Here is a 24,241-nt window from a genome sequence, read left to right as displayed (position 1 = left end):
TACACATAAAAGCAAATGCATATTTGTGTGTGTGCTTTAAAGAAATGCTAATATGCATATGTATTTCCACCTTATCATGTCCTGGAGATTCTACTATAGCTATTTATAAGTCACTTCAGTTGTATCGACTGTAGCCCACCAGGCTCCTCTGTCCCTGGAATTCTCCAGGCAAGAATACTGGAGTGGGTTGTCATGCCCTCCTCCAGGGGCCCTTCCCAACCCAGGGATTGAACCCATGTCTCTTATGTCTTCTGCATTGGCAGGCAGATTCTTCACCGCTAGCGCCACCTGGGAAGCCTATAAAATTAAGCTTACTCTTTTAATGATTATAAAATATTCCACTAAGTGAATGAGTACACCATGCTTTAGAAGTCCCTTCATCATTTCGCTTGATTTCATGACCACTCTTGCTTCTCCCCATCTAGAAAAAGGACTATATGAACAAATACAATTTATAAATCTAGAGATTTTAATAGATTTTAAGAATTTCATTTTTCAATTTCAGTAATATTCTGTAGGGTTTTTTTCTTTTGGATAACTGTAGGCACCATGACATATCACAAAATTAAGAAAATTACTGCGCTGGGGGAGATGACTGGCAGAAATGGATGAGCACTTTTTGAGGCCAAGTTGGTTCCTGAAGGTGGGAAAGGATACACAACAAGCACCTGACTGGGGAGCTCCAAAGAGTCACCAACATCAGCTTCCCAAGCAGCGTCGCTGACTCACTAGCCTGCGGGCGCTCTGTTACAGCCAAGGATCAGATCCTGTTCACTGCAGTATTCTGCATGCCTAGCACATAAACAGTGTAACAACAACCAAAAAAAAAAAAACCCTTACAACTAGTAACAGTAATTTAAAAATTCCCCCAAAGCTTTATTGAACAAATGAACAAAACTAACCATGTGTTACTGATGGGCCAAGATCATCCAATCAGGTGACCACAAGCGATCAGAATATTCTAGTACCGTAACTAGGAAGCAGAGACTATCCCGTCAGCTGTCATTTACTACCTCCCTCCTTTGCTCTGGGCCCTGGTGCTGGGGACACAGCGATGTGTGACAGACACAGGCACTGCCTGCTGCACTCAGGCACCCAGGAGGCGTGGCCTCCAGAGACACACACCACCTGCTCCTCCCAGGCCTGCCCCGAGGCTTCACGCTGCCTTCTCTCTTGTTCATGCCTGCCAAAGTCCTACTCCAATTGTGGGATGGGGTGGGGTGGGGTGGGAGGAAGCTTTAACTTCATTTGCATTGTGCATTTTTATATTATCAAATATTTCTAACTGAAAGAAAAGCCCAAAAAATGATAAACACTGGTGCACTCAGCATGCTTAGTTTTCAAATCTTTCTAATGCTGCGGTACTACTTATATCCTTCTCCAACATGCTTCTTTTCATCGACTACTGTTCTGAGATGTGTCCTTGTTGATGCTTATAGATCAAATCCATTTCTAAAACCTACAAAATTCTGTATATGAACACACCATATTTACTTTGGTCATTTCAAAATATTTGCTAATTACAAGCAATGAAGAGGCAATGAAGAATAATACTCTTCTATATGTCTTCTTATTTATCTAGGAGGAGAACTGCTAAGTTGTAGGGCAGGAGCATCTTCAGACTGCTCCAATTTGTGGCACCAGTTACATAGCCACCCACATTTTACACAAGGTCCCATGGCTCCATATCCTTGGCAACGCTTGATACCAATGTTTATAAAAAGCTGACTTAAGAGTTATCGCTCCTCTTTGTTTAGACCCTTCAATGGCATCTCATTCAAGCTAAAGCCAAAGTCGTTACTTGCTTCCAAGACCCCACACGATGTGTCCCTCCACACTGGCCCTCTGACCTCATCTCCTAGAGGCCCTGTTCACTCTAGCCCAGGCACACTGGTGTCTTCACTGTTCTTTAAGCACACGAGGCAAGTCCTGCCTCAAGGCCTCTGTACATGCTGAGCTCTCTCTTCCATATTATTTATTTACTTGGCTGTGCTGGGTCATAGTTATGGACGTGGGATCTAATTCACCGAACAGGGATCAAAGTGGGGCCCCTGCACTGGGAGGACAAAGCCTCAGCCACTGGACCATCAGAGAGGTACCAGAATTCTTTTTTCAAATGCTCTTCTCTGAGACACTTACTTGTATTGCTCCAATTCCTTCAGGTGTTTACTCAGAAATCCACCCACCTACATAAACTTTTACTGTCTCTCTTCTCTGCTTTTAAATTTTTACCTTAACATTTATCACTAGCACACTGTGTGTTTCACCTATTTTCTTTGTCTATTGTTAAACTTAGATTATAAATTGCCTCTGGGCAGGGACTTTCGTCTTTTTATTACTGCTGTACCTCCAGTGCCTAGAATAGTAAGTGCTTCATATTTGTTAACTGAATGAATAAATGAAGACAAGTTGTATGATGGCTAAATTGATGCACATATGTGATATTCGTTTTAGTTTTTATTTCCCTGATTACAGGCATGTGCTAAGTCACCTCAGTGGTGTCTGACTCTTTGCGACCCTATGGACTGTCGCCCGCCAGGCTCCTCTGTCCATGGGATTCTCCAGGCAAGACTACTTGAGTTGCCATGCCCTCCTGCAGCAGACCAGGGATCGAATCTGCATCTCTTAGGGCTCCTGCATTCGCAGGCGGGTTCTTTACCACTAGTGCCACCTGGGAAGCCCCATTACAGGTGTGGATAAGCATTTTTTCATGTATTTATTGGCCATTTGGGTTTCCTTTTCTGTGAATTGCTTATTTTTTGCTAGAACTTATAATTGGTTTTACTCTTATAATTAGTAGGCACTCTACATATATTCTTGATCTTTATCTTTTGTGGGTTATGTGCTCTGAAATATTATCTTTGGTCTGTGGTTTATTTATTTATTTTACCTTGTTTATGGTTTATTTTGTGGTGTAGAAATTTTAAATTTTGGTGTAAATGTAGTGAAATTTATTCATCTTTCCCTTAGATCCTGCAGACTGGCTCTTCTGTTATCTTGCTCCTGACCACCTTCCTCCAACCCACCCCACAAAGTCAGCCCTCTCTACTAAAAAACTTTCTTTTTTCTAGTTGTACTTTTTTTTGGTTGCACTATGTGGCATGCGGGTCTTCCCTGATCAGGGATCAAACCTGTGTCGCCTGCACTGGGAGTGCAGAGTTTTAACCACGGGACTGCCAGAGAAATCCTGTACTTTCTTTTTTTAAGCATGTCTATGAGCTCATGAGGGCTTCTGCAGTGGCTCAGGTAGTAAAGAACCTGCCTGACAATGCAGGAGACGCGGGTTTGACTCCTGGGTCCAGAAGAGGCCCTGGAGGAGGAAATGACAACCCACTCCAGTATTCTCGCCTGGAGAATCCTGTGGATAGAAGAGCCTGTTGAGCTACAGTCTGTAGGGTCGCAAGGTGTCAGACAAGACTTAGCGACTAGAACAACAACATGAATTCATGAGGTTAATAGTGCTGTGTAAAGAAGAATGTTTCAGGATCAAAGGTGAGTGGAAAGGAGACTTTCCTTAGCGTCCATTAGAGCAGTTCCACTTTAACTGGTTCTCAATATTGGATAACATCCATAACATTTGATGAAAAGTTTCTGGAGCTTAAAAAAACCAGTTTAATAGAATAATAGGGGCTTTATATTAACACTAAACCAGGTGCTGCAAGTGTGGGTAGTCACTTCAGTTCTGTCCGACTCCTCGAGACCTCATGGACTCTAGCCCACCAGGCTCTTCTGTCCATGGAATTCTCCAGGCAAGAATACTGGAGTGGGTCACCAAGTCCTCCTCCAGGGGATCGTCCTCACCCAGGGATCAAACCCACATCTCTTATGTCTCCTGCATTGGCACCACTTAGGAAGCCCAAACCAGGTGCCAGTTCTACTTTAACTATTTATAATAAATAGTTGATTTATTATATAATATTACATATTTCAAGTGTACATAGTAATAATTTTTAAAAATTATATTCCATTTTTAGTTATTATAAAATATTTGCTATATTCCCTGTGCTGCATCCTTCTAGCTTATTTATTCTATACATAAGCAGTTTGTACCTCCTAACCCTCTACCCCTATCCTGCCCCTCCCTCCCCTCTACCCTCTGGTAACTACTAGCTTGTTCTCTGTATCTGTGCCTTTATTTCTTTTCTGTTAGATTCACCAGTTTTAGTTCTTATATTCCACATATAAGTGAAATCACACAGCATGTCTTTTTCTGTCTGACTTATTGAACTAAAGTATAATACCCTCCCAGTTCATCCATAATGTTGTCCCATAAGAATGGGAGTTCTTAGTTTGACAACTTCTAACCTTAGTTTTCTCACATGGAAAACAGAGATAATAGCACTTAATACATTGCCCTCTTGAAAGGATTAAAGAGTGTATATACTGATTGGTACACAATAGATTCACATGAATTCCTTTTCCTCTTATAATCAACATGTATAATTGCTCTAATACTTACTGTTTAGCATTAAACATATAAATTATTGAACACTGAGCATCAGGTTCTTCATTAGAAAAATGGGGATAATAGCACCTACCTCAAAGGTCGTTGAAAGAATTAGCTATGCCCAGGTACACCACGTCTTGCATACAGCATCTGCACACAGAAGCACTCAGAGTCTCTGGCTCTCTTCTCCCCTCAAACACAGAGGTCACCAGTGCTGGAACCCTTTCCCTCAGAAGCACTGGATGGACCTCTGGCCCCTCCTCAGACAGCAGGGAGGTTGGGATGACACCAATCCCCAGGCTCATCCCCTTACAAACTCCCAAGGGGAACAGCCTGCCTGAGGGTCAGAGCTAGAACTCAGCATATCAATAAGTAAGTGTAAGAGAGCCTCCTCCACACTCACCCCAACCACCAAATCCTCTAAAATTAAAATCAATAATCTCCTCTATATGAAATGACTTAATTTGTCTCAAGTTTGTAATGTCATGTAAAGACTTTCAAAGGACACACTATTCTTGTCATCATGGCATTAATCAAACATGTAATTGCCTTTTCTCCAAAATTCTTTGCAAGAGCTGCTACTGAAGCTCAGAAAAGACACATAAAACGCTCGTGCCCCACCAACAGTGTGCTTCGCCAGCTTTCGAGGCAACCCACACCCTCATCTGCATTTAGCCGGTACATGAAAAAGAACCAAAACGGCGATACACATACCATAGAGGTCTGGATTGCTGCGGATATACAACCTTACAAAGTTTTTTCCTGGTATTGGCAAAAGAGACCCCTTTATTCTGTCAAAGACCTGCAAAACAGCATAGCAGTAAGTCTACAGATGATTTTTTTTCTTAAAGTTTAGTAAAGTTTAACTACTGCAAAATTGAAACGGTTATTAGAGCTTTTATTGTTTATTATTGTTTTATTATTTCATTTAGTATTTTCAAGTGCCAATAACCCTTTACTTTTGCAGACCATATCCAGTATGCAATACCTGTCACATTACTTGACTGTTTAACAGCAGAAGAAATAAGTCTGCATTATACATCAAAAGAAAGGTGAAACTGGTTTACAGACCTGGTGAGTGTCTACATCAAAGAACGTCTGATAGTATTCAAATGTCCAGAAGGGGGAGCTTTTCTTCTGTCCAGCAAGTAACTGTTAGAGGTAAAATAAAACATAATGAACACAGAATTTCTTTATTCTAGCTACCCAGACAGAGAAAACAGAGGATCGAAGAGAAACTCAAGAAATACAAAAGACCAAACTCTTCTATATTCATCCATCACTTTTACCATCATTTCAGTTCAGTTCAGTTGCTCAGTCGTGTCCGATTCTTTGCAACCCCGTGAATCGCAGCACGCCAGGCCTCCCTGTCCATCACCAATTCCCGGAGTTCACTCAGACTCACGTCCATCGAGTCAGTGATGCCATCCAGCCATCTCATCCTCTGTCGTCCCCTTCTCCTCCTGCCCCCAATCCCCCCCAGCATCAGTCTTTTCCAATGAGTCAACTCTTCACATGAGGTGGCCAAAGTACTGGAGTTTCAGCTTTAGCATCATTCCTTCCAAAGAAATCCCAGGGCTGATCTCCTTCAGAATGGACTGGTTGGATCTCCTTGCAGTCCAAGGGACTCTCAAGAGTCTTCTCCAACACCACAGTTCAAAAGCATCAATTCTTCGGCGCTCAGCCTTCTTCACAGTCCAACTCTCACATCCATACATGACCACAGGAAAAACCATAGCCTTGACTAGACGGACCTTTGCTGGCAAAGAAATGTCTCCGCTTTTGAATATGCTATCTAGGTTGGTCATAACTTTTCTTCCAAGGAGTAAGCGTCTATTAATTTCATGGCTGCAGTCACCATCTGCAGTGATTTTGGAGCCCAGAAAAATAAAGTCTGACACTGTTTCCACTGTTTCCCCATCTATTTCTCATGAAGTGATGGGACCAGATGCCTTGATCTTCGTTTTCTGAATGTTGAGCTTTAAGCCAACTTTTTCACTCTCCACTTTCACTTTCATCAAGAGGCTTTTTAGTTCCTCCTCACTTTCTGCCATAAGGGTGGTGTCATCTGCATATCTGAGGTGATTGATATTTCTCCCAGCAATCTTGATTCCAGCTTGTGCTTCTTCCAGCCCAGCATTTCTCATGATGTACTCTGCATATAAGTTAAACAAGCAGGGTGACAATATACAGCCTTGACGTACTCCTTTTCCTATTTGGAACCAGTCTGTTGTTCCATGACCAGTTCTAACTGTTGCTTCCTGACCTGCATACAAATTTCTCAAGAGGCAGATCAGTTGGTCTGGTATTCCCATCTCTTTCAGAATTTTCCACAGTTTATTGTGATCCACACAGTCAAAGGCTTTGGCATAGTCAATAAAGCAGAAATAGATGTTTTTCTGGAACTCTCTTGCTTTTTCCATTATCTAGTGGATGTTGGCAATTTGATCTCTGGTTCCTCTGCCTTTTCTAAAACCAGCTTGAACATCAGGAAGTTCACAGTTCACATATTGCTGAAGCCTGGCTTGGAGAATTTTGAGCATTACTTTACTAGAGTGTGAGATGAGTGCAACTGTGCGGTAGTTTGAGCATTCTTTGACATTGCCTTTCTTTGGGATTGGAATGAAAACGGACCTTTTCCAGTCCTGTGGCCACTGCTGAGTTTTCCAAATTTGCTGGCATATTGAGTGCAGCACTTTCACAGCATCATGTTTCAGGATTTGGAATAGCTCAACTGGAATTCCATCACCTCCACTAGCTTTGTTTGTAGTGATGCTTTCTAAGGCCCACTTGACTTCACATTCTAGGATGTCTGGCTCTAGGTGAGTGATCATACCATCATGATTATCTTGGTCGTGAAGATCTTTTTTGTATAGTTCTTCTGTGTATTCTTGCCATCTCTTCTTAATATCTTCTGCTTCTGTTAGGTCCATACCATTTCTGTCCTTTATTGAGCCCATCTTTGCATGAAATGTTCCCTTGGTATCTCTAATTTTCTTGAAGAGATCTCTAGTCTTTCCCATTCTGTTGTTTTCCTCTATTTCTTTGCATTGATTGCTGAGGACGGCTTTCTTATCTCTTCTTGCTATTCTTTGGAACTCTGCATTCAGATGCTTATATCTTTCCTTTTCTCCTTTGCTTTTCACTTCTCTTCTTTTCACAGCATTTGTAAGGCTTCCCCAGACAGCCATTTTGCTTTTTTGCACTTCTTTTCCATGGGGATGGTCTTGATCCCTGTCTCCTGTACAATGTCACGAACCTCAGTCCACAGGTCATCAGGCACTCTATCAGATCCAGACCCTTAAATCTATTTATCACTTCCACTGTATAAGTAAGGGATTTGATTTAGGTCATACCTGAATGGTCTAGTGGTTTTCCCTACTTTCTTTAATTTAAGTCTGAATTTGGCAATAAGGAGTTCATGGTCTGAGCCACAGTCAGCTCCCGGTCTTATTTTTTCTGACTGTATAGAGCGTCTCCATATTTGGCTGCAAAGAATACAATCAATCTGATTTCGGTGTTGATCATCTGGTGATGCCCATGTGTAGAGTCTTCTCTTGTGTTGTTGAAAGAGGGTGTTTGCTTATTAAAAGGTTTTAAATCCTGGTCCCTCCACTAGGGGGCAGCTTCATCAAATCAGTAGACTCATCTCAGTCTTCGTAATCTAAAAAGTATAGCTAACAGATCTGCCTTATAGGGTTATAGGGAGGATTAGATTAATTATTGGGGCTTCCCCAGTGGCTCAGTTGGTAAAGAATCCACCTGCCAATGCAGAAAATGTAAATTTGATCCCTGAGTTGGGAAGATCCCCTGGAGGAGGAAAGGGCAACCCACTCTGGTAGTCTTGCATGGGAAATCCCATAGACAGAGGAGCCTGGCAGGCTACAGTCCATGGAGTCACAAAGAGTTAGACATGACTTAGCAGCTAAACAACAACTCTAGTACAGAAGGACTCAGATTGCCTCAGTTTAAAGTTCCATCTGTACCTGCCAGTTGCATGTCCTGGGGCAAGTCACTTAAACTCTGTGCCTCCGGTTTCTCTTTTATAAAATGAGTATATGACTGCTTTCTGGCCTTTTGGCTACGATCAAGTATAAAATGAGTATAAGAACAGTTCCTTGCATATTGGGTTGTTTTGAGGATTACATGAGATGATCCAAGTGAAGAACTTTAAATGGTATTTGGCAGCTATTAAACACTGAATGCTGCTGCTGCTGCATCACTTCAGTCACGTCCGACTCTGTGTGACCCCACAGACGGCAACTCCCCTGTCCCTGGGATTCTCCAGGCAAGAACACTGGAGTGGATTGCCATCGCCTTCTCCGTAAACACTGAATAAATGTCAGCTATTGTGATTATAATGATAAGAAGAGTCAATATATTACTTTCAGATGAGGAAATCCAGGCTTAGGGAAATTAAAATATCCTACCCAAGACCACAGAGCTATTACTACTGGCCAGACCAGGACTCAAACTTAGGCTCCTAAGTCTGAGCTCTTGCTGTGATATCTAGTATATGCTGGTATTTAATTTGGCATAAACTTTGGTACTTATTTTGATATTTCATGGAGTTCCACAAAGCACACCCAGCACTCCACTATTTCATAAGCCTGTGAACACACTGCTACAAATCAAGTACTCCTCTAGTGAATCACAAGCATGATCCATTTATAAAATATTACTAGAAATATTACTCAGCTGGCCAAAAAGTTCCTGGCACACAGGAAACTGCAATAAATGCATGCATGAGGTTTTTAAAACTTCAAAGAGAAAAAAAAGTTTCCAATACAAGTCCAAACCTCAGTTTTGTCCGAGTCATCGTTTCCTAGTAACTCATCATCTTCTTCTCTCCCCAAGCCTCTTAGGGGTCCTGGCTTATGCTTTGGGGTTTCACCAGGATCCTCGATGCTGATTGTGGTGGCATCTGGGTTTGCTGCTAGGGAAGTGGTTGTATCACCAAATTCTGAAATCAATTAGAGCACAAGGGTATCAGAGACCTTACTATTAACTTCAAGTCGATCTGTTACAACCTCAGCTTTGCTATAGACCCTAGCTGAGACAAATGGCAAAAGGCTCTGAAAAAAACTCATAGAAAACAAACTGACACAGAAAAATGATTATAAAGACAACAGAATTTGAAGTCAGACCTGAATTGTAGTCCTGGTTAAATTACTAAGTATTCAAGCCTGAGTAAGTAACTTAACCTCGATAAGCTTCAGTGTTCCCATCTCTTCCACAGGAAGAATAATATTTAAGGAAATGGGGGAAAGTTAGGAGTATTACCGTAAGTAAAGTCCTCAGCAGAGTGCCTAGCCCATAGCAAGTAACCAACCTAACCCTCTCTTCTTTGATTCAAATTCAAAAAAAAAATTTAATGGAAGTTATTTTTTTCCAATAAATCCCATGTGATCCCTACAGGAAACATGGAGACAAAAATGAAAGTAGAAATGACAGAATAAAAACCACTCTTGCGTGTGTGCGTGCTTGGTCGCTTCAGCTGTGCCCGCCTCTGTGCAATGCTATGGACTGTAGCCTGCCAGGCTCCTCTGTCCACAGGGTTCTCCAAGGCAAGAATACTGGAGTGGGTTGCCATGCCTTCCTCAAGTGGATCTTCCTGACCCAGGGATCAAACTCCTGGCGACTCCTGTGTCTTCTGCATTGCAGCCAGATTTTTTTTTTTTTACCACTGAGCCACCCAGGAAGCCCTCCAAAATCACTCTTAGTCCCACCCATATAAAACTAACACTATTAACTTTTGGTATACTTCCTTTTCTCTGTACAGTAGATTCGTACCAGTGATGATCATTCATTCAGCAAATATTTACTATATGCCTACAATTGCCAAGTACTGACTTAGGATGTGATAGCATACTATGTAAACAATTTTGTATGCTGCTCCGTCTACTGGGGATTATACAAAAATGACTTTTTCATGTTATATCAGTCTTTACAATGAACATTTATGTGTCTACATAGTAGTCATTGAGCTGGAGGTGGGAAGATTAGGAGAGAGACACCACAAGTTAATACAACTATTCCACTGCTATTGGATGTTTAGGTTGCTTCCCACTTTTATTAGAACAAATAACACTGTTAAGAGTATCTGTGCAGACAAAGTTTTAGGGCTTATTGCCTTAGTATGAACACTATCTTAAAGAGATGGGAATACCAAACCACCTTACCTGCCTCCGCTGCCTCCTGTGCAACCTGTATGCAGGTCAAGAAGCAACAGTTAGAATCAGACATGGAACAACAGACTGGTTCCAAATTGGGAAAGGAGTACGCCAAGGCTGTATATTGTCACCCTGCTTATTTAACTTACAGGCAGAGTACATTCACAAGAAATGCTGGGCTGGATGAACCACAAGCTGGAATCAAGATTTCCAGAAGAAATATCAATAATCTCAGATATGCTGATGACACCACCCTTATGGCAGAAAGTAAAGAGGAATTAAAGAGCCACTTGAAAGAGTGAAATAGGAGAGTGAAAAAGCTGGCTTAAAACTCAACATTCAAAAAACTAAGATCATGGCATCTGGTTCCATCATATGGCAAACAGATGGGGAAACAATGGAAACAGTGACAGACTTTATTTTCCTGGGCTCCAAAAATCACTGCAGATGGTGACCGCAGCCACAAAATTAAAAGACACTTGCTCCTTGGAAGAAAAGCTATGACAAACCTAGACAGCATATTAAAAAGCAGGGACATTACTTTGTTAACAAAGGTCCATCTAGTCAAGGCCATGGTTTTTCCAGTAGTCATGTACAGATGTGAGAGTTGGACCATAAAGAAGGTTGAAAGCCGCAGATTTGATGCTTTTGAACTGTGGTCCTGGAGAAGACTCTTGAGAGTCCCTTGGACTGCAAGGAGATCAAACCAGTCAATCCTAAAGGAAATTAATCCTGTATATTCATTAGAAGGCTAAACCTGCAGCTCCAATACTTTGGCCACCTTATGCGAAGGGCTGACTTGTTAGAAAAGACCTAGATGCTGGGAAAGACTGAAGGCAGGAGGAGAAGGGGACAACAGAGGATGAGATGGTTGGATGGCATCACCGACTCAATGGTCATGAGTTTGAGCAAGCTCCGGGAGATGATGAAGGACAGGAAAGCCTGGCGTGCTGCAGTCCGTGGGGTCGCAAAGAGTCGGACACGACTGAGTGACTGAACAACAACAATGAACATTATTGGCGTGATCACTAGGTCAAAGGGTACAAATCATTTTTAAGGCTCTTGAGCCATATTGCTAAACCACTCTCCAAAAGAACCTTGCCCATTCATGTCCACCAGCAATGATCATGACTTCCTATCTCCCGGCATCCTAACAAACTTTATTTAGCCACTCAGATAAAATTCAGGGTAGCTGTGGAATTTGACAGGTCTAAGGAAAAGTCAGGAAGACCCCTGGAGAAGGAAATGACAACCCACCCCAGTATTCTTGCCTGAGAAATCCCTTGGACAGAGGAGACTGGCAGGCTACAGTCGATGGGGTTGCAAAAGAGTCATAAACCTTAGCAACTAAACAGCAACAACAATAAGAGGAAGGGTATCAACAGGGCACCACTCGAACACTACAAGCATGGCAGTGGGATGGGGCGCTTGTATAACTGAGCCCAATCTTATTGGCTTTCAGCTATGCAAACAGTTTTGTGGAGAGAAATAAAGTGACTGAAATTAATGAGGTGGCTGATATATAACAATTACTCGAGTTTCGGTCTCCAGTGTTTTGGCCACATGAGGCTCTGAAGTGAGACGGTCCTTTGTGTAAGATAAACTAGCACTCCATGACCTTGGGCAAATTACTCCATATCTCTGAGTCCCGATTTCTTCAACTATAAAATGTAGATAATACTTATCTCACAGAGATTTTGAGGATGATATGAGATAACAATAAATATTTTCATAGCTATCATTTATTGACTGGGCAGGGCACTGACATTTTAAAAAATGGTTATAACTTTGCCTGAGAGAATCAGACCAAGGAAGATATATTTAAGTCTCATATTTAAAAAGCAGTAGTTTACCAGAGGAACAACATGCCAGAAGGAGGAACAGAGACTGTCACTTTAGAGGTACCAAGTCCAAAGAGGTTCAGGGGAGGGAGATAACTCCTCGAGCTGCCCTATGAGAAGGATGGCCAGAAGTGGTGGGGACAGCATCTGACGCCAAGGGGTATAGGATGAGCAAGACCCAGAAGATGGAAAACGTGTCTCGTGTGTGAAGAATAGCAGACGGCCTTGCTTGATTTGAATGTAGGATGTATATACCTCACACATGATGACTGTTCACACATTCTGCTCTGTAGCAGTCATTCTTGTCCATCTAAGCCCCTTGAGGGCAAGATGGGTGTGCTTCTTATTTCTGCCACCAGCACCACCTGCTTCTATGTTTTCTGCTGTTTTACCTCTGCTCCTTTCCTGATATGTCTCCCATCTGCAGGACCCTGACCTCCACTTTTTCATTTAACATCATTCTTCCTCAGAGAAGCTTTCCATGACCCCCACGGCATCTTACGTTCTCTTCCAAACAGCAATTAAGTCCTGTGTGACTTAGCTTCTGCCTCCCCTCAAATCTGACCTTATGACAGCCTCCCTCACCATCTGTGCTCTAGTACATTGGCCTTCTTTTAATTCCTGGGGTAAAAAAATGAAACAAACTCCCACTCTTCTCAAGTACTCTGCACATGCTGTTCTTTAGACTTGAACTTTCATGCCCTGTACTCCCAGATAGGATGATCAAGGAAAGCCTCTGGAATGACGTGAGATTTGAGCAGAGCAAGGGAACGAGTCACATGGCTATCTGCGGTAAGAATGTCCTAAGCAGGAAGATGGCACAAAAGCCCTAAGTGTACCTGGTGTCTAGGAGGGACAGTGATGAGGCGCATGTGGGGAGGCAGAAAGAAAGGGCTAGAGTAGTACAAAATGAAATCGGAGGCCTGGATCATGAGGGCCTCCTAAGTACAGAAAGGGCTCCGCCTTCCACTCCCAGTGAGATGGAGCCACCGAAAGGTTTTGGAGGAATGGCATGATCTGACTTGGTTTTAAAGGACTACTCTGGATGCAAAACACAGACTGCAGAAAGGTAAGGGAAGATACGGGAAGATCTGAAGGAAGGAAAGGGCTGTAATCCAGACATGAGGTGATGGTGACCTTGAGCATGGCAGGAAAATGGTAGAGGTGGTAAGCAATGGTCAGGTGCTGGATGTATTTTGAAGACGATGTTGACAGTATTGGCTGATAAAGTGGATTTTGCTTCAAACATCTTTTCTTTTCCTTAGGTAGGAATAGCATAGGTTGTGATGCCTGGGTTCAAATTCTTCTTTACCACTTACTATAACCTTTAGGCAAATGACCTAATTTTTCTGTACCTTAATTTCCCTGTTGGTAAAATAGGGAGAGTAAAATAACTACTTCATAAAGTTGACATAAGGATGAAAGGATTTATTTGTAAAGCACTTAGAACAGTATCTGCCATTTAGGAAATACTATGGGCTTCCCTGGAGGCTCAGACGGTAAAGAATCTACCTGCGATGTGGTAGATTAAAGTTCAACCCCTGTGTCAGGAAGATCCCTTGGAGAAGGGAATAGCAACCCACTCCAGTATTCTTGCCTAGAGAATTCCATAGACAGAGGTGCCTGGAGGGCTACAGTCCATGGGGACACAGTGTCAGACACAACTGAGTGCGCACACACACGCACACACGCACGTGTGTGCAAGTGATTACAAGACAAAATGAGCATTCATCAATCCCTAGCTTATGTCAGGCTCTGGGTTGAGTTATTAACTTTTCTTTTACTACTTTAATAGTTTGGTGGATTAGTAGCTAAGTCGTGTCCGACCCTTGCAACCCCATGGACTGTAGCCTGCCAGGTTCCTTTGTCCATGGGATATTCCAGGCAAGAGTACTGGAGTGGGTTGCCATTTCCTTCTCCAGGGGATCTTCCCGACTCAGGAATTGAACCAGGATCTCCTGCACTGCAGGCAGAGTCTTTGCCAACTGAGCCACAAGGGAAGGCCTAATAGTTTGTAGATATGTACTTAAAAGATCATTTAACAAAAGAATGTCTCCCTCACTAGACTGAGGGCTTTATAAAGGAAGACACTGACTATTCACTCTTCTACCCTGATAATGAGAACAATGGTCACACTCGTGAAAGACTTATTTATTTAATGAATGAACGACCTGATTACATTTCATCATAATAATCGTTTTATACTTTCATCTACTCAGCAGTGTAAAAAAAAAATCCCCTTTATCTTTTGATTTTCTGTATCTAGTAGAGTTCTAAGCACAAATAGGTGCTCAATAAATGCATGTTTAACTAAAGCAGGAACTCTATAAACAATTTCTGTAATCTGCACTAAATTTACGATATTACCAACCTAAAGGGCTATTTGGCAAAAAAGAACAGCTAATACGGACAAATGGAATAATCTGTTGTGGCAAACATTCTTTTATGAAGATGTCTGAAATAATCTTCTTATTTATATATGTGCCAGTATACTAACCAAAATCCATTGGTTTTACTACAGAAATGTTAATCATAAAAGATGGACACTCAAATGATGTACCTTCAAACTGCAAGTCATCTACCGTTGCCATTCAGTCAGTGGGTCGTCTCCCAATTATTAGGAAGATAATTTGCAGAGGTCTAAAAGGAAAAAATAAATACACTTCATAGGATACCATAATAACATATCTGCAAACAAATATTTTAGGGTTATAAATGGTGTTGCTTTCCCTCGTGTCCTTTTTTAGTGGAATTTAACAGGTTTATACAAAGATAACCATTTAGCATTAGATACTATCAAAAATGTTATAAAGAAACTAAGGGGGTGGCGAACAGGGGTCCATTGGTTCCATCCAATCTCACTTACAACAAGGGTGTTTAAGGGCCGAGTGCAGCCTGGAGATGGAAGGATGAGAAAGGGGAGGCAGGGATTTGATAGAAATGGCTATGAGGGCAGTGAAGAGCAAAGGCCGTCAGCCTAGCCCATGGTTAAGGGCACAGGCTCTGGGGTTGGACAGACTTGAGTTTGAGTCCCAGCTCTGCTACTTCTGGCTATTTTGACTATGGGCTCCTCAGCACCTATTTCCTCATCTGTAAAATGGGTTTATAATTGTACCGGCTATGGTTTTTCCAGTGGTCATGTATAGAGAGAGCGGGACTGTGAAGAAAGCTGAGCTCCGAAGAATTGATGCTTTTGAACTGTGGTGTTGGAGAAGACTCTTGAGAGTCCCTTGGACTGCAAGGAGATCCAACCAGTCCATTCTGAAGGAGATCAGCCCTGGGATTTCTTTGGAAGGAATGATGCTAAAGCTGAAACTCCAGTACTTTGGCCACCTCAGGTGAAGAATTGACTCCTTGGAAAAGACTCTGATGCTGGGAGGGATTGGGGGCAGGAAGAAAAGGGGACGACAGAGGATGAGATGGCTGGATGGCATCACCGACTCGATGGACGTGAGTTTGAGTGAACTCTGGGAGATGGTGATGGGCAGGGAGGCCTGGCGTGCTGCGATTCATGGGGTCGCAAAGAGTCGGACACGACTGAGCGACTGAACTGAACTGAACCCACACGATGTTGGGTGCCATTAACTGAGACAAGTGAGTGTGAGGCGCTTAGTGCACAGCGAAGAAATTAGTAGGCGCTGGAGTAATGGGAACCCTGCAGCCTGGGCCCCCCCTGAGCCCAGGATGGTTTGGGAAAGAGCTGCCCAAGACGCACGGGTAGTGTTTTAGGAGGAGGAGCTGGGCCGCAGCGACCCAGGTGGATAGATCCCAAGGTCTTTCAGTCCCGGGCCGGCCCCGCAGACCCCGCTGCCTCACCTCGTGGGCGCTCGGAGTCCAACCTGTCTGGGTAAGCCTGGGGCCTCAGATTCTCCGCGCAAGTTCTGGTCCCACCAAGTTGCCGGAAACCGGAGATCCGGGGGGCGAAACTTCTCCACCTCCTCCGGGCAGAGCTCCGCCCCCTTAAAGAGACAGCAGCTCCCGGAGACATCACTTCCCGAGACCTCAACAAGCAACACCATCCACAGCTCACTCCCTCCGCCACCCATCTAAGGGCGAAGATCGGCTTCTTAAAGAGGCAGGTGGCCCGGGGCGGAGCGATGGGGATGCTGAGAGGGTCTGCTTTGGTTCACCTCGCTCCCGGGGTCAGGGGTACGGGAAGCAGAGAATTCTCTAGAGTGGGGTTTACTTTATATGGAACAGCTTAAGGAAAGACAACTGTAAAAAGGAAAAAATACCATCAATCCTCGCACTCTTGGCCATTCTTAAAAGAAAATTATTTATTTACTTATTTTAAAAGTCTAATTAGCCATGGAGGGAGATGCAAGTCAATTACTTTTTGATTGGTTGAATGCCCATGATCTGCGTCAGGAGGATGTCTGTTCATAGAGACACCTCCGTATGTGTGTAATTTGTTTCTTCACTCCTGCAACGGTCTGCCTTATGGTCTCTGGGCAGTGAGAGGTGGGTAGGGATTGGCCTCTGTTACCCCTGTGTCCCCCGAACAGCATCTGATCAATGCCTTGACTACCATAGGAGCCCAGTAAGCGATGAAGTTGCTCTGAGTGCCCTGGTGAGAAACATTTTGCCCCTGCTGCCAGTGTTTGCTTGGTTAAGACCTACACGTCCCTCAGATGTGGGTACACTTTGTTCCTCCTAGGGAAAGCCCTCCTTCTCCTCCCAGGATTTATTTTGCTCTCAGCAGATCAGATCAGATCAGTCGCTCAGTCGCTCAGTCGTGTCCGACTCTGCGACCCCATGAATCGCAGCAGGCCAGGCCTCCCTGTCCATCACCAACTCCCGGAGTTCACTCAGACCCGCGTCCATCGAGTCAGTGATGCCATCCAGCCATCTCATCCTCTGTCCTCCCCTTCTCCTCCTGCCCCCAATCCCTCCCAGCATCAGAGTCTTTTCCAATGAGTCAACTCTTCCCAGGAGGTGGCCAAAGTACTGGAGTTTCAGCTTCAGCATCATTTCTTCCAAAGAAATCCCAGGGCTCATCTCCTTCAGAATGGACTGGTTGGATCTCCTTGCAGTCCAAGGGACTCTCAAGAGTCTTCTCCAACACCACAGTTCAAAAGCATCAATTCTTCGGCGCTCAGCCTTCTTCACAGTCCAACTCTCACATCCATACATGACCACAGGAAAAACCATAGCCTTGACTAGACGAACCTTTGTTGGCAAAATAATGTCTCTGCTTTTGAATATGCTATCTAGGTTGGTCATAACTTTCCTTCCAAGGAGTAAGCGTCTTTTAATTCCATGGCTGCAGTCATAGTGCCCTGTATTTGCCTAAACCGCAGCAGTTGCTATTATTTGCCCATCTTTGCTGGCCTGCGAGTGATTTGCAGGGAAGGATCAGGAATGATTCTGGTCTCTGGGTCCTCAGGGCAGCCCAAAACCAGGGACACAATATCTGCTCACCAAAGGTTAATTGTAGAGTGATGGAGTTCTGACTGTCTTAGCAGCATAAGCCAACATCACTGCCCACACAAGGTGGAAGCTCTGACTTTGGCCTCACTACACTGGGCCTTCACAATCCATTAGAATGACTTACATCTGACTTATGTAAAGAACGTGCCTGCCAATGCAGGAGACATGAGAGACACAGGTTCGATCCCTGAGTCAGGAAGATCCTGACTAATGAAATAATTATACACACACACACACAGTGTATTTACTGGACTAACCTTGTGATCAGGCTTTATACATGCAGCACTTTAATTCTCTGAACAATCCAGCAAGCTCAAGGAGACTATCCTCATTTTCTAAAGAGAAAACTGAGGTCATGTATGTATGTGTAGGTTACTTTGGTTGAATAGGTACCAGGAACGCATTACGACACACAAATTCATATGTGCAAGTGTTTCAAACATCTCTTATGCCCCATGTCCGACCCTTTTGGCTGCACCTGCTGCTAATTTCACCACCACAGACCTTATTCCAGCTTAAGCAGATATAACCTAAGTGGGCATCACCTCAAGTCCATATCACAGGCTTCTCACTTCCAGCATCAAGGCTCGTGTCATGGGGTCATGGGACTGTGGGAATGGTTCAGCACTGGGATAGTGCAGCCCGGAAGTGCATAAGTTGGGAGCGGTCTACGCCTCATGGGACAAATCTTAGACCAATGGAATCAGTAACTGAGTACATGTTTCTCTTTTTCCTCTCAGATGGACTCTCCTCAGATATTTCATAGTTTTCAAACTGGCTTGCAGAATCAAACAACCAAATGCCTTTGGCAGTGGCCAGTTTGATAATGCAATAGCTCTCCTTCCCACCCTGTTCTACAACTCTCGTCCTTCACTCCTGGTCCTTGGACTCACACTTGCCAACAAAGTACTCCCATGAGATAAGGAACCCACACTGAGGCCTGTCAGTACCAAGAGTGGTCCCAGAAAGCAGCCCTCAGGATAGAGTTTTGGAACCAGACCGCTCACCAGTCAAATGGCAACAACAACCCCACAACTATGTTGGAAAGAGGTGATAATACATAGACTATATATTTCTTCTCTTGGAAATAGAAATAAAAGTTGCATTGATATATTAATTATAATGATATGTAAGATTTGGCTAAAAATGAAACAAGCATCAAATGTAACTCTACTGGTTTAACTAAAACAACAATTCTCAACTGGGGACTATTTTGCTCCTAGGGGATATTTGGCTACATCTGAAGACATTTAAAAAATAATTTTATTGGGGTACAGTTGATTTACAATGTTGTGTTTGTTTCAGGTGTACAGCAAAGTTATTCAGTTATACATATACATATACTCATTCTTTATCAGGTTCTTTTCCCATATAGGTTACTATAGAATATTGAGTAGAGTTCCCTGTGCTAAACAGTAGGCCCTTGTTGGTTACCTATTTTATATATAGTAGTCTGTGTATAATGGCACCCCACTCCAGTACTCTTGCCTGGAAAATCCCACGGATGGAGGAGCCTGGTGGGCTGCAGTCCATGGGGTTGCTAAGAGTCGGACACGACTGATCGACTTCACTTTCACTTTTCCCTTTCATGCATTGGAGAAGGCAATGGCAACCCACTCCAGTGTCCTTGCCTGGAGAATCCCAGGGACGGGGGAGCCTGGTGGGCTGCTGTCTATGGGGTCGCACAGAGTCGGACACGACTGGAGTGACTTCACAGCAGTAGCAGCAGCAGCAGTGTGTGTATGTTAATCCCAAGCTCCTAATTTATCCCCCTCGCCACATTTCCCCTTTGGTGACCATAAATTTGTTTTCAAAATCTGTGAGTCTGCTTCCGTTTTGTAAATAACTTCATTTATATCATTTTTTTTAAAGATTCTGTGTGAATGATGTCATACGATATTTATCGTTCTCTGCCTGACTTATGAAGTTTTTTTTCCTTTTTTTTTTAAGTTATTTTATTATTCTTATTGTTACTTTATTTATTTCTCGGCCACACTTCACAACATGTGAGATCTTGGTGCCCTGAGCAGGGATGGAGCCCGTGCCCCCTGCAGTGGCACGTGCAGAGTCAGCCCCTGGGCAGCCAGGGAGGCCCCATGAAGACATTTTTGATCGTCACCAGCTGTGGAGTGTTACTGGCCAGTGCGCTTCTAAACATCCTACAGTGCACAGGATAGCCCCTCACAGCAAAGAATTATCAAAATGTCATTGGTGTCAAGGTTGAAAAAATCTGAGCTCAAAATGTTCATATTTCCTTAGCTCATTGGTCCAAATGCACATGGTAAGGAAGGTGAGCCCAGCTGATACTATTTAGACCTCTACTGCTCCCTAGGTGGCGCTAGTGGTAAAGAGCCTGCCTGCCAATGCAGGAGACTCAAGAGACTAGGGTTTCATCCCTGGGCGGAGAAGATCCCCTGGAGAAGGAAATGGCAACCCACTCCAGTATTCTTGCCTGGGAAATCCCACGGACAGAGGAGACTGGTGGGCTACAGTCCATGTGGTTGCAAAGAGTCAAACACAACTGAGCAGTGGACGTACACACTGCTCTGAGAGGGGAATGAACCAGTGAGAGACAGAACCCACCCCACCATCACCTAGATAGAATGGAGGAAGAATGAGGGAAGAAGGGAAACTGAGGAGAAAGCCTTGCTTTGATGGACAGGGTTTGGGGTGGAGGGACAGTCTGAAAAGTATGAGCCTTGTTAGATGCTGCACATGATCCCAACAGAGTCCATTCAGTTCAGTCCCTCAGTCGTGTCCGACTCTTTGCAACCCCGTGGACTGCAGCACTCCAGGCTTCCCTGACCATCACCAACTCTGGAAACTTGCTCAAATTCATGTCCATAGAGTTGGTGATCCATCCAACCATCTTATCCTCAGTCGACCCCTTCTCCTCCTGACAGAGTCCACTGATTTTCCACAAAGAGGAAAGCTGGCAACCACACAACTAAGCCATGCTCTGAAAGTGTCTCTAACACCCCTGAGTGATGTCCATCCCAGGGAGAAAGCTGCTGGCCCTTGCATTATTATCTCAGGATGATGCAATGGTACAGAATTGCCACACATTATTTTGGCAAATGCACCGTTTTGTAGAGTGAGCTGAGTCAGGTCAAATAAAACTAAGACCTGAGAATGGAGCTTTCCAAAGGAGATATCAGACTAGTCACATAATGACAGTTCTCTGGAACTGGGACTTTGTGAAGGCCTCCAAACCTATTCTTCCCCTTCCAGTGGTTACTAAATTCTTAATTTTCACAACAACCATGGTTGCAAAGCTAAATTTTTCAAGGCTGCCTTGGAGCTGGGAAAGGGGAATAAGACTAGAGCAAATTAAAACACCACAAAGCTCACTGTTCTTACCGAAATTCAGCAGTTCTTATTAAACAGACACTTCTCTGGTTATCAAAAACCCTTTCTTTGGTTAATTTACAGAACACTGAAAGAAGTTGAGTTTGACAATTTCTGCCAGTGTTCTCATGCTTTTTGAAGTGGATTTTCAGAGATTCTTACTCTTCTAGTTGAGAAGGGCTTCTAACTCGTTTATATTAAATGCATTTATTTTTTTATATGTAGACACTTCAGTCATCTTTTTTCATTTTAATCACCTCCATGACTCTTTTATATCTTCTTTCCATTCTTTCACTAGCTACTTTTTCTTGCTAGTTCAAAGTTATACATTCATTTAATTTTATTTTGGTTGTTGCTTTTAACTCATTTTATTTTTTCTTATCAGCTTTTTAAGCTTATTATACATATACACACCACCCTATTGAACAAGTAGCTCCTAGTCTGCTGTTTTACATTTTCCCCCAGTCTTTAATTCAACAATTGTGTATTTGTTTCCTAAAACTTCCATTTGACTCTTTAAAAAATCATTCTGGATAGCCTATTAACGCTTTTTTTTTTAATCCAGGAAGGCAAATGATTTAATAACTTTCTAGTGGAAGCTGATCTTTGCTGTCAAGGTATACCAGGGTGCCTGTGCTTAGCTGTTCAGTCATGTCTGACTCTTTGAGACCCAGTGGACTGTAGCCCAACAGGCTTCTCTGTCCATGGGGATTATCCAGGCAAAATTACTGGAGTGGGTTGGCATTTCCTTCTTCAGAGGATCTTCCCAACCCAGGGATTGAACCCAGGTCTCCCACATTGTAGGTGGATGCTTTATCGTCTGAGCCACCAGGGAAGCCCATGAATGCTTTAAACCTTTAATACATAGTTGTAGTTATTTAAATAGTTTTTATTGATAATTCTAATGTCTGAAATTCCTGAGGATCTAAATATTGCTGTTTCTGTTGATTCTCACTCATGGTGGTTTGTTTGTGTGTTGATAATTTTTGTGAGCTCATATTAGTTTCATCCTCATCTGTGTAAATTCTCAGCATCTAAATATGTTGTCTTTTCTAAAAAGTTCTACTTGACTGTATTTTATAATACTTTTTTTTGGCTGTGCTGCAGGGCATGTGGGATTTTAGTTCCCCAACCAGGAATGGAACTATGCCCCCTGCATTGGAAGTATGGAGTCTTAACCACTGGACTGCCAGTGAAGTTCTGGCTCTTTTATCAAAAGTACATGGCCATTTTTGACACCAAGATACAGGGGATACTTCAGAGATGCATTGCTCTTGCATCTTCCAGAAGCAAGAAAATCTTCCAGAGTCACTGCTGATAAGGGATCACTTTGATATCCTTTTAGGAGTCTCCATCTTAATACAGGAATCTCAGAATCAGCTGCCCTATTCTACAGCTGGTTCAGAGCGTAGATCCACCAACACAGAGCTTACAATGGCGCTTCCCCTCAGGGCTTCTCTAACTTTTGTTAAACTATTTGCCCAGGACTGTTTTACCCAGTTCCCTGTTTTGCTTTTACCCAGTGATATTAATTATGTGCATGTATATACATATGTGTAAATGCCTGGGGATTTTCCTCTAACTCTTATGAAAGTGAAGTGAAGTCACTCAATCGTGTCTGACTCTTTCAGACACCATGGACTGTAGCCTATCAGGCTCCTCCATCCATGGGATTTTCCAGGCAAGAGTGCTGGAGTGGATTGCCATTTCCTTCTCCAGGGGATCTTCCCGACCCAGGAATCGAACCTGGGTCTCCCACATTGTAGGCAGATGCTTTACCGTCTGAGCCACCAGGGAAGCCCCAACTCTTATGAAAGCAGTACAGTAAAATAGTTATTTCATGAAATAGCTAATTGTTTAGTGAGCAAAAGTCTGACATGCTGCCAGAAATTAGATTCTCAACTAACTTTTCTATTATTCAAAATTCCAAGTATGCCCACACAAAATAAGAACAATATGATGAAATCCCACATACCATCACCCATATTTACTTACTGCAATTTTTCCATTGATCCCCTCTTTTCTTCTTTCTTTTTATGATTTTGTGAGGTCACTTTTAAAACTTTAACACATGTGTTTTGAAGAGAAACTTGCATTGACTCCATGGAATGGAAAACCATGATCTCTTGCCAGTAATAGAATGTAACTATGATAATAAAATTAAAATCAAAGTTATTAAAAATTAAGAAATAAACAAGATATAAAAGTAATAATGAATTGATTTATACAAATACATATCTGGAAGTTTTCCAGTGAGGATAAAGGAACAACTTGTGATCAATCAGTAATGAAGATATATCAGACTCATTGCTGTTCATTTAAAACAAGGATTCAGTTCAGTTCAGTCGCTCAGTCATGTCCGACTCTTTGCGACCCCATGAATCGCAGCACGCCAGGCCTCCCTATGATTCTATCTTCTGGTGTTGATGTTATAGCACCAAGAATCCCAATTCCTAATACATATCTGCAATTGGAAAGGAAGGACAAAACATACTTAACCAATTTCTAGATTTAAATTATACATATTTATACCTTTAGTATAAATTTATACCTTTAGTATAGTATAATGTGCCTCCAGATGAACTGCTGGTTCTTGTACATCCCTTGTGCTTTCCCTTCTCTGTCTGTGCTGATGCCCTTCCCCTCCATTGCCACCATTCCTCATCAGCAGGGTCTGCTCTCAGGCCTCCCCTGTGACACCAGCTCAGATCCCTACAGCTCTCCCGCTCTCCCTCCCTTCTGAACTCCTGGATCCCTGCCTGGACCTCTCCTGGGTGCTGATCCTTCCTACCCAGCACTTGGCTGCCCAAGCACAAGTGTTATCCTCCTACTCAGGCAGGGGCACCTTGGGACACGGCTGTGGAAATCCCAGGGCATGAACACAGCAAACAGAGGAGAGAAGGTCCCTGAGGTTATTGACTAATCTAGTGTTTTTCAAAATGTGTTCTTTGGAAACCAAATCCCATAGATATGCTTTACTAGATAGTGTTCCCTGGTCAAAA

The 24,241-nt window shown here is 43.0% G+C and overlaps 1 protein-coding gene across 7 annotated transcripts in view; it reads right to left on the bottom strand.

Moving 5' to 3' along the window:
* YIPF1 (Yip1 domain family member 1) overlaps positions 1–23,418 on the bottom strand; it is a 44,239-nt gene extending 20,821 nt beyond the window's left edge. For 6 of the 7 annotated variants that reach the window (XR_008716004.1, XM_055585820.1, XM_055585822.1 and 3 more), the window contains exons 1-5: positions 16,278–16,414; positions 15,022–15,101; positions 9,247–9,410; positions 5,519–5,599; positions 5,162–5,249 (exon numbers count right to left, since the gene is read on the bottom strand). Coding sequence is in view for 6 of the 7 variants with exons in the window: in XM_055585820.1 (XP_055441795.1) it covers positions 5,162–5,249; positions 5,519–5,599; positions 9,247–9,410; positions 15,022–15,052 (364 nt within the window). In the remaining variant the exon portion in view is untranslated. Of the gene's footprint in view, positions 1–5,161; positions 5,250–5,518; positions 5,600–9,246; positions 9,411–15,021; positions 15,102–16,277; positions 16,415–23,234 lie in introns of those variants that run through there. The other variant, XM_055585825.1, reaches the window with a different exon arrangement.
* Between the last annotated feature and the right edge of the window lie 823 nt (positions 23,419–24,241).

The sequence above is a fragment of the Bubalus kerabau genome, chromosome 6, assembly GCF_029407905.1.
Source record: "Bubalus kerabau isolate K-KA32 ecotype Philippines breed swamp buffalo chromosome 6, PCC_UOA_SB_1v2, whole genome shotgun sequence".
Classification (NCBI taxonomy): Eukaryota; Metazoa; Chordata; class Mammalia; order Artiodactyla; family Bovidae; genus Bubalus; species Bubalus kerabau.
Note: the sequence above shows the minus strand (reverse complement) of the source record. Positions and strands in the feature narration are given on the sequence as shown.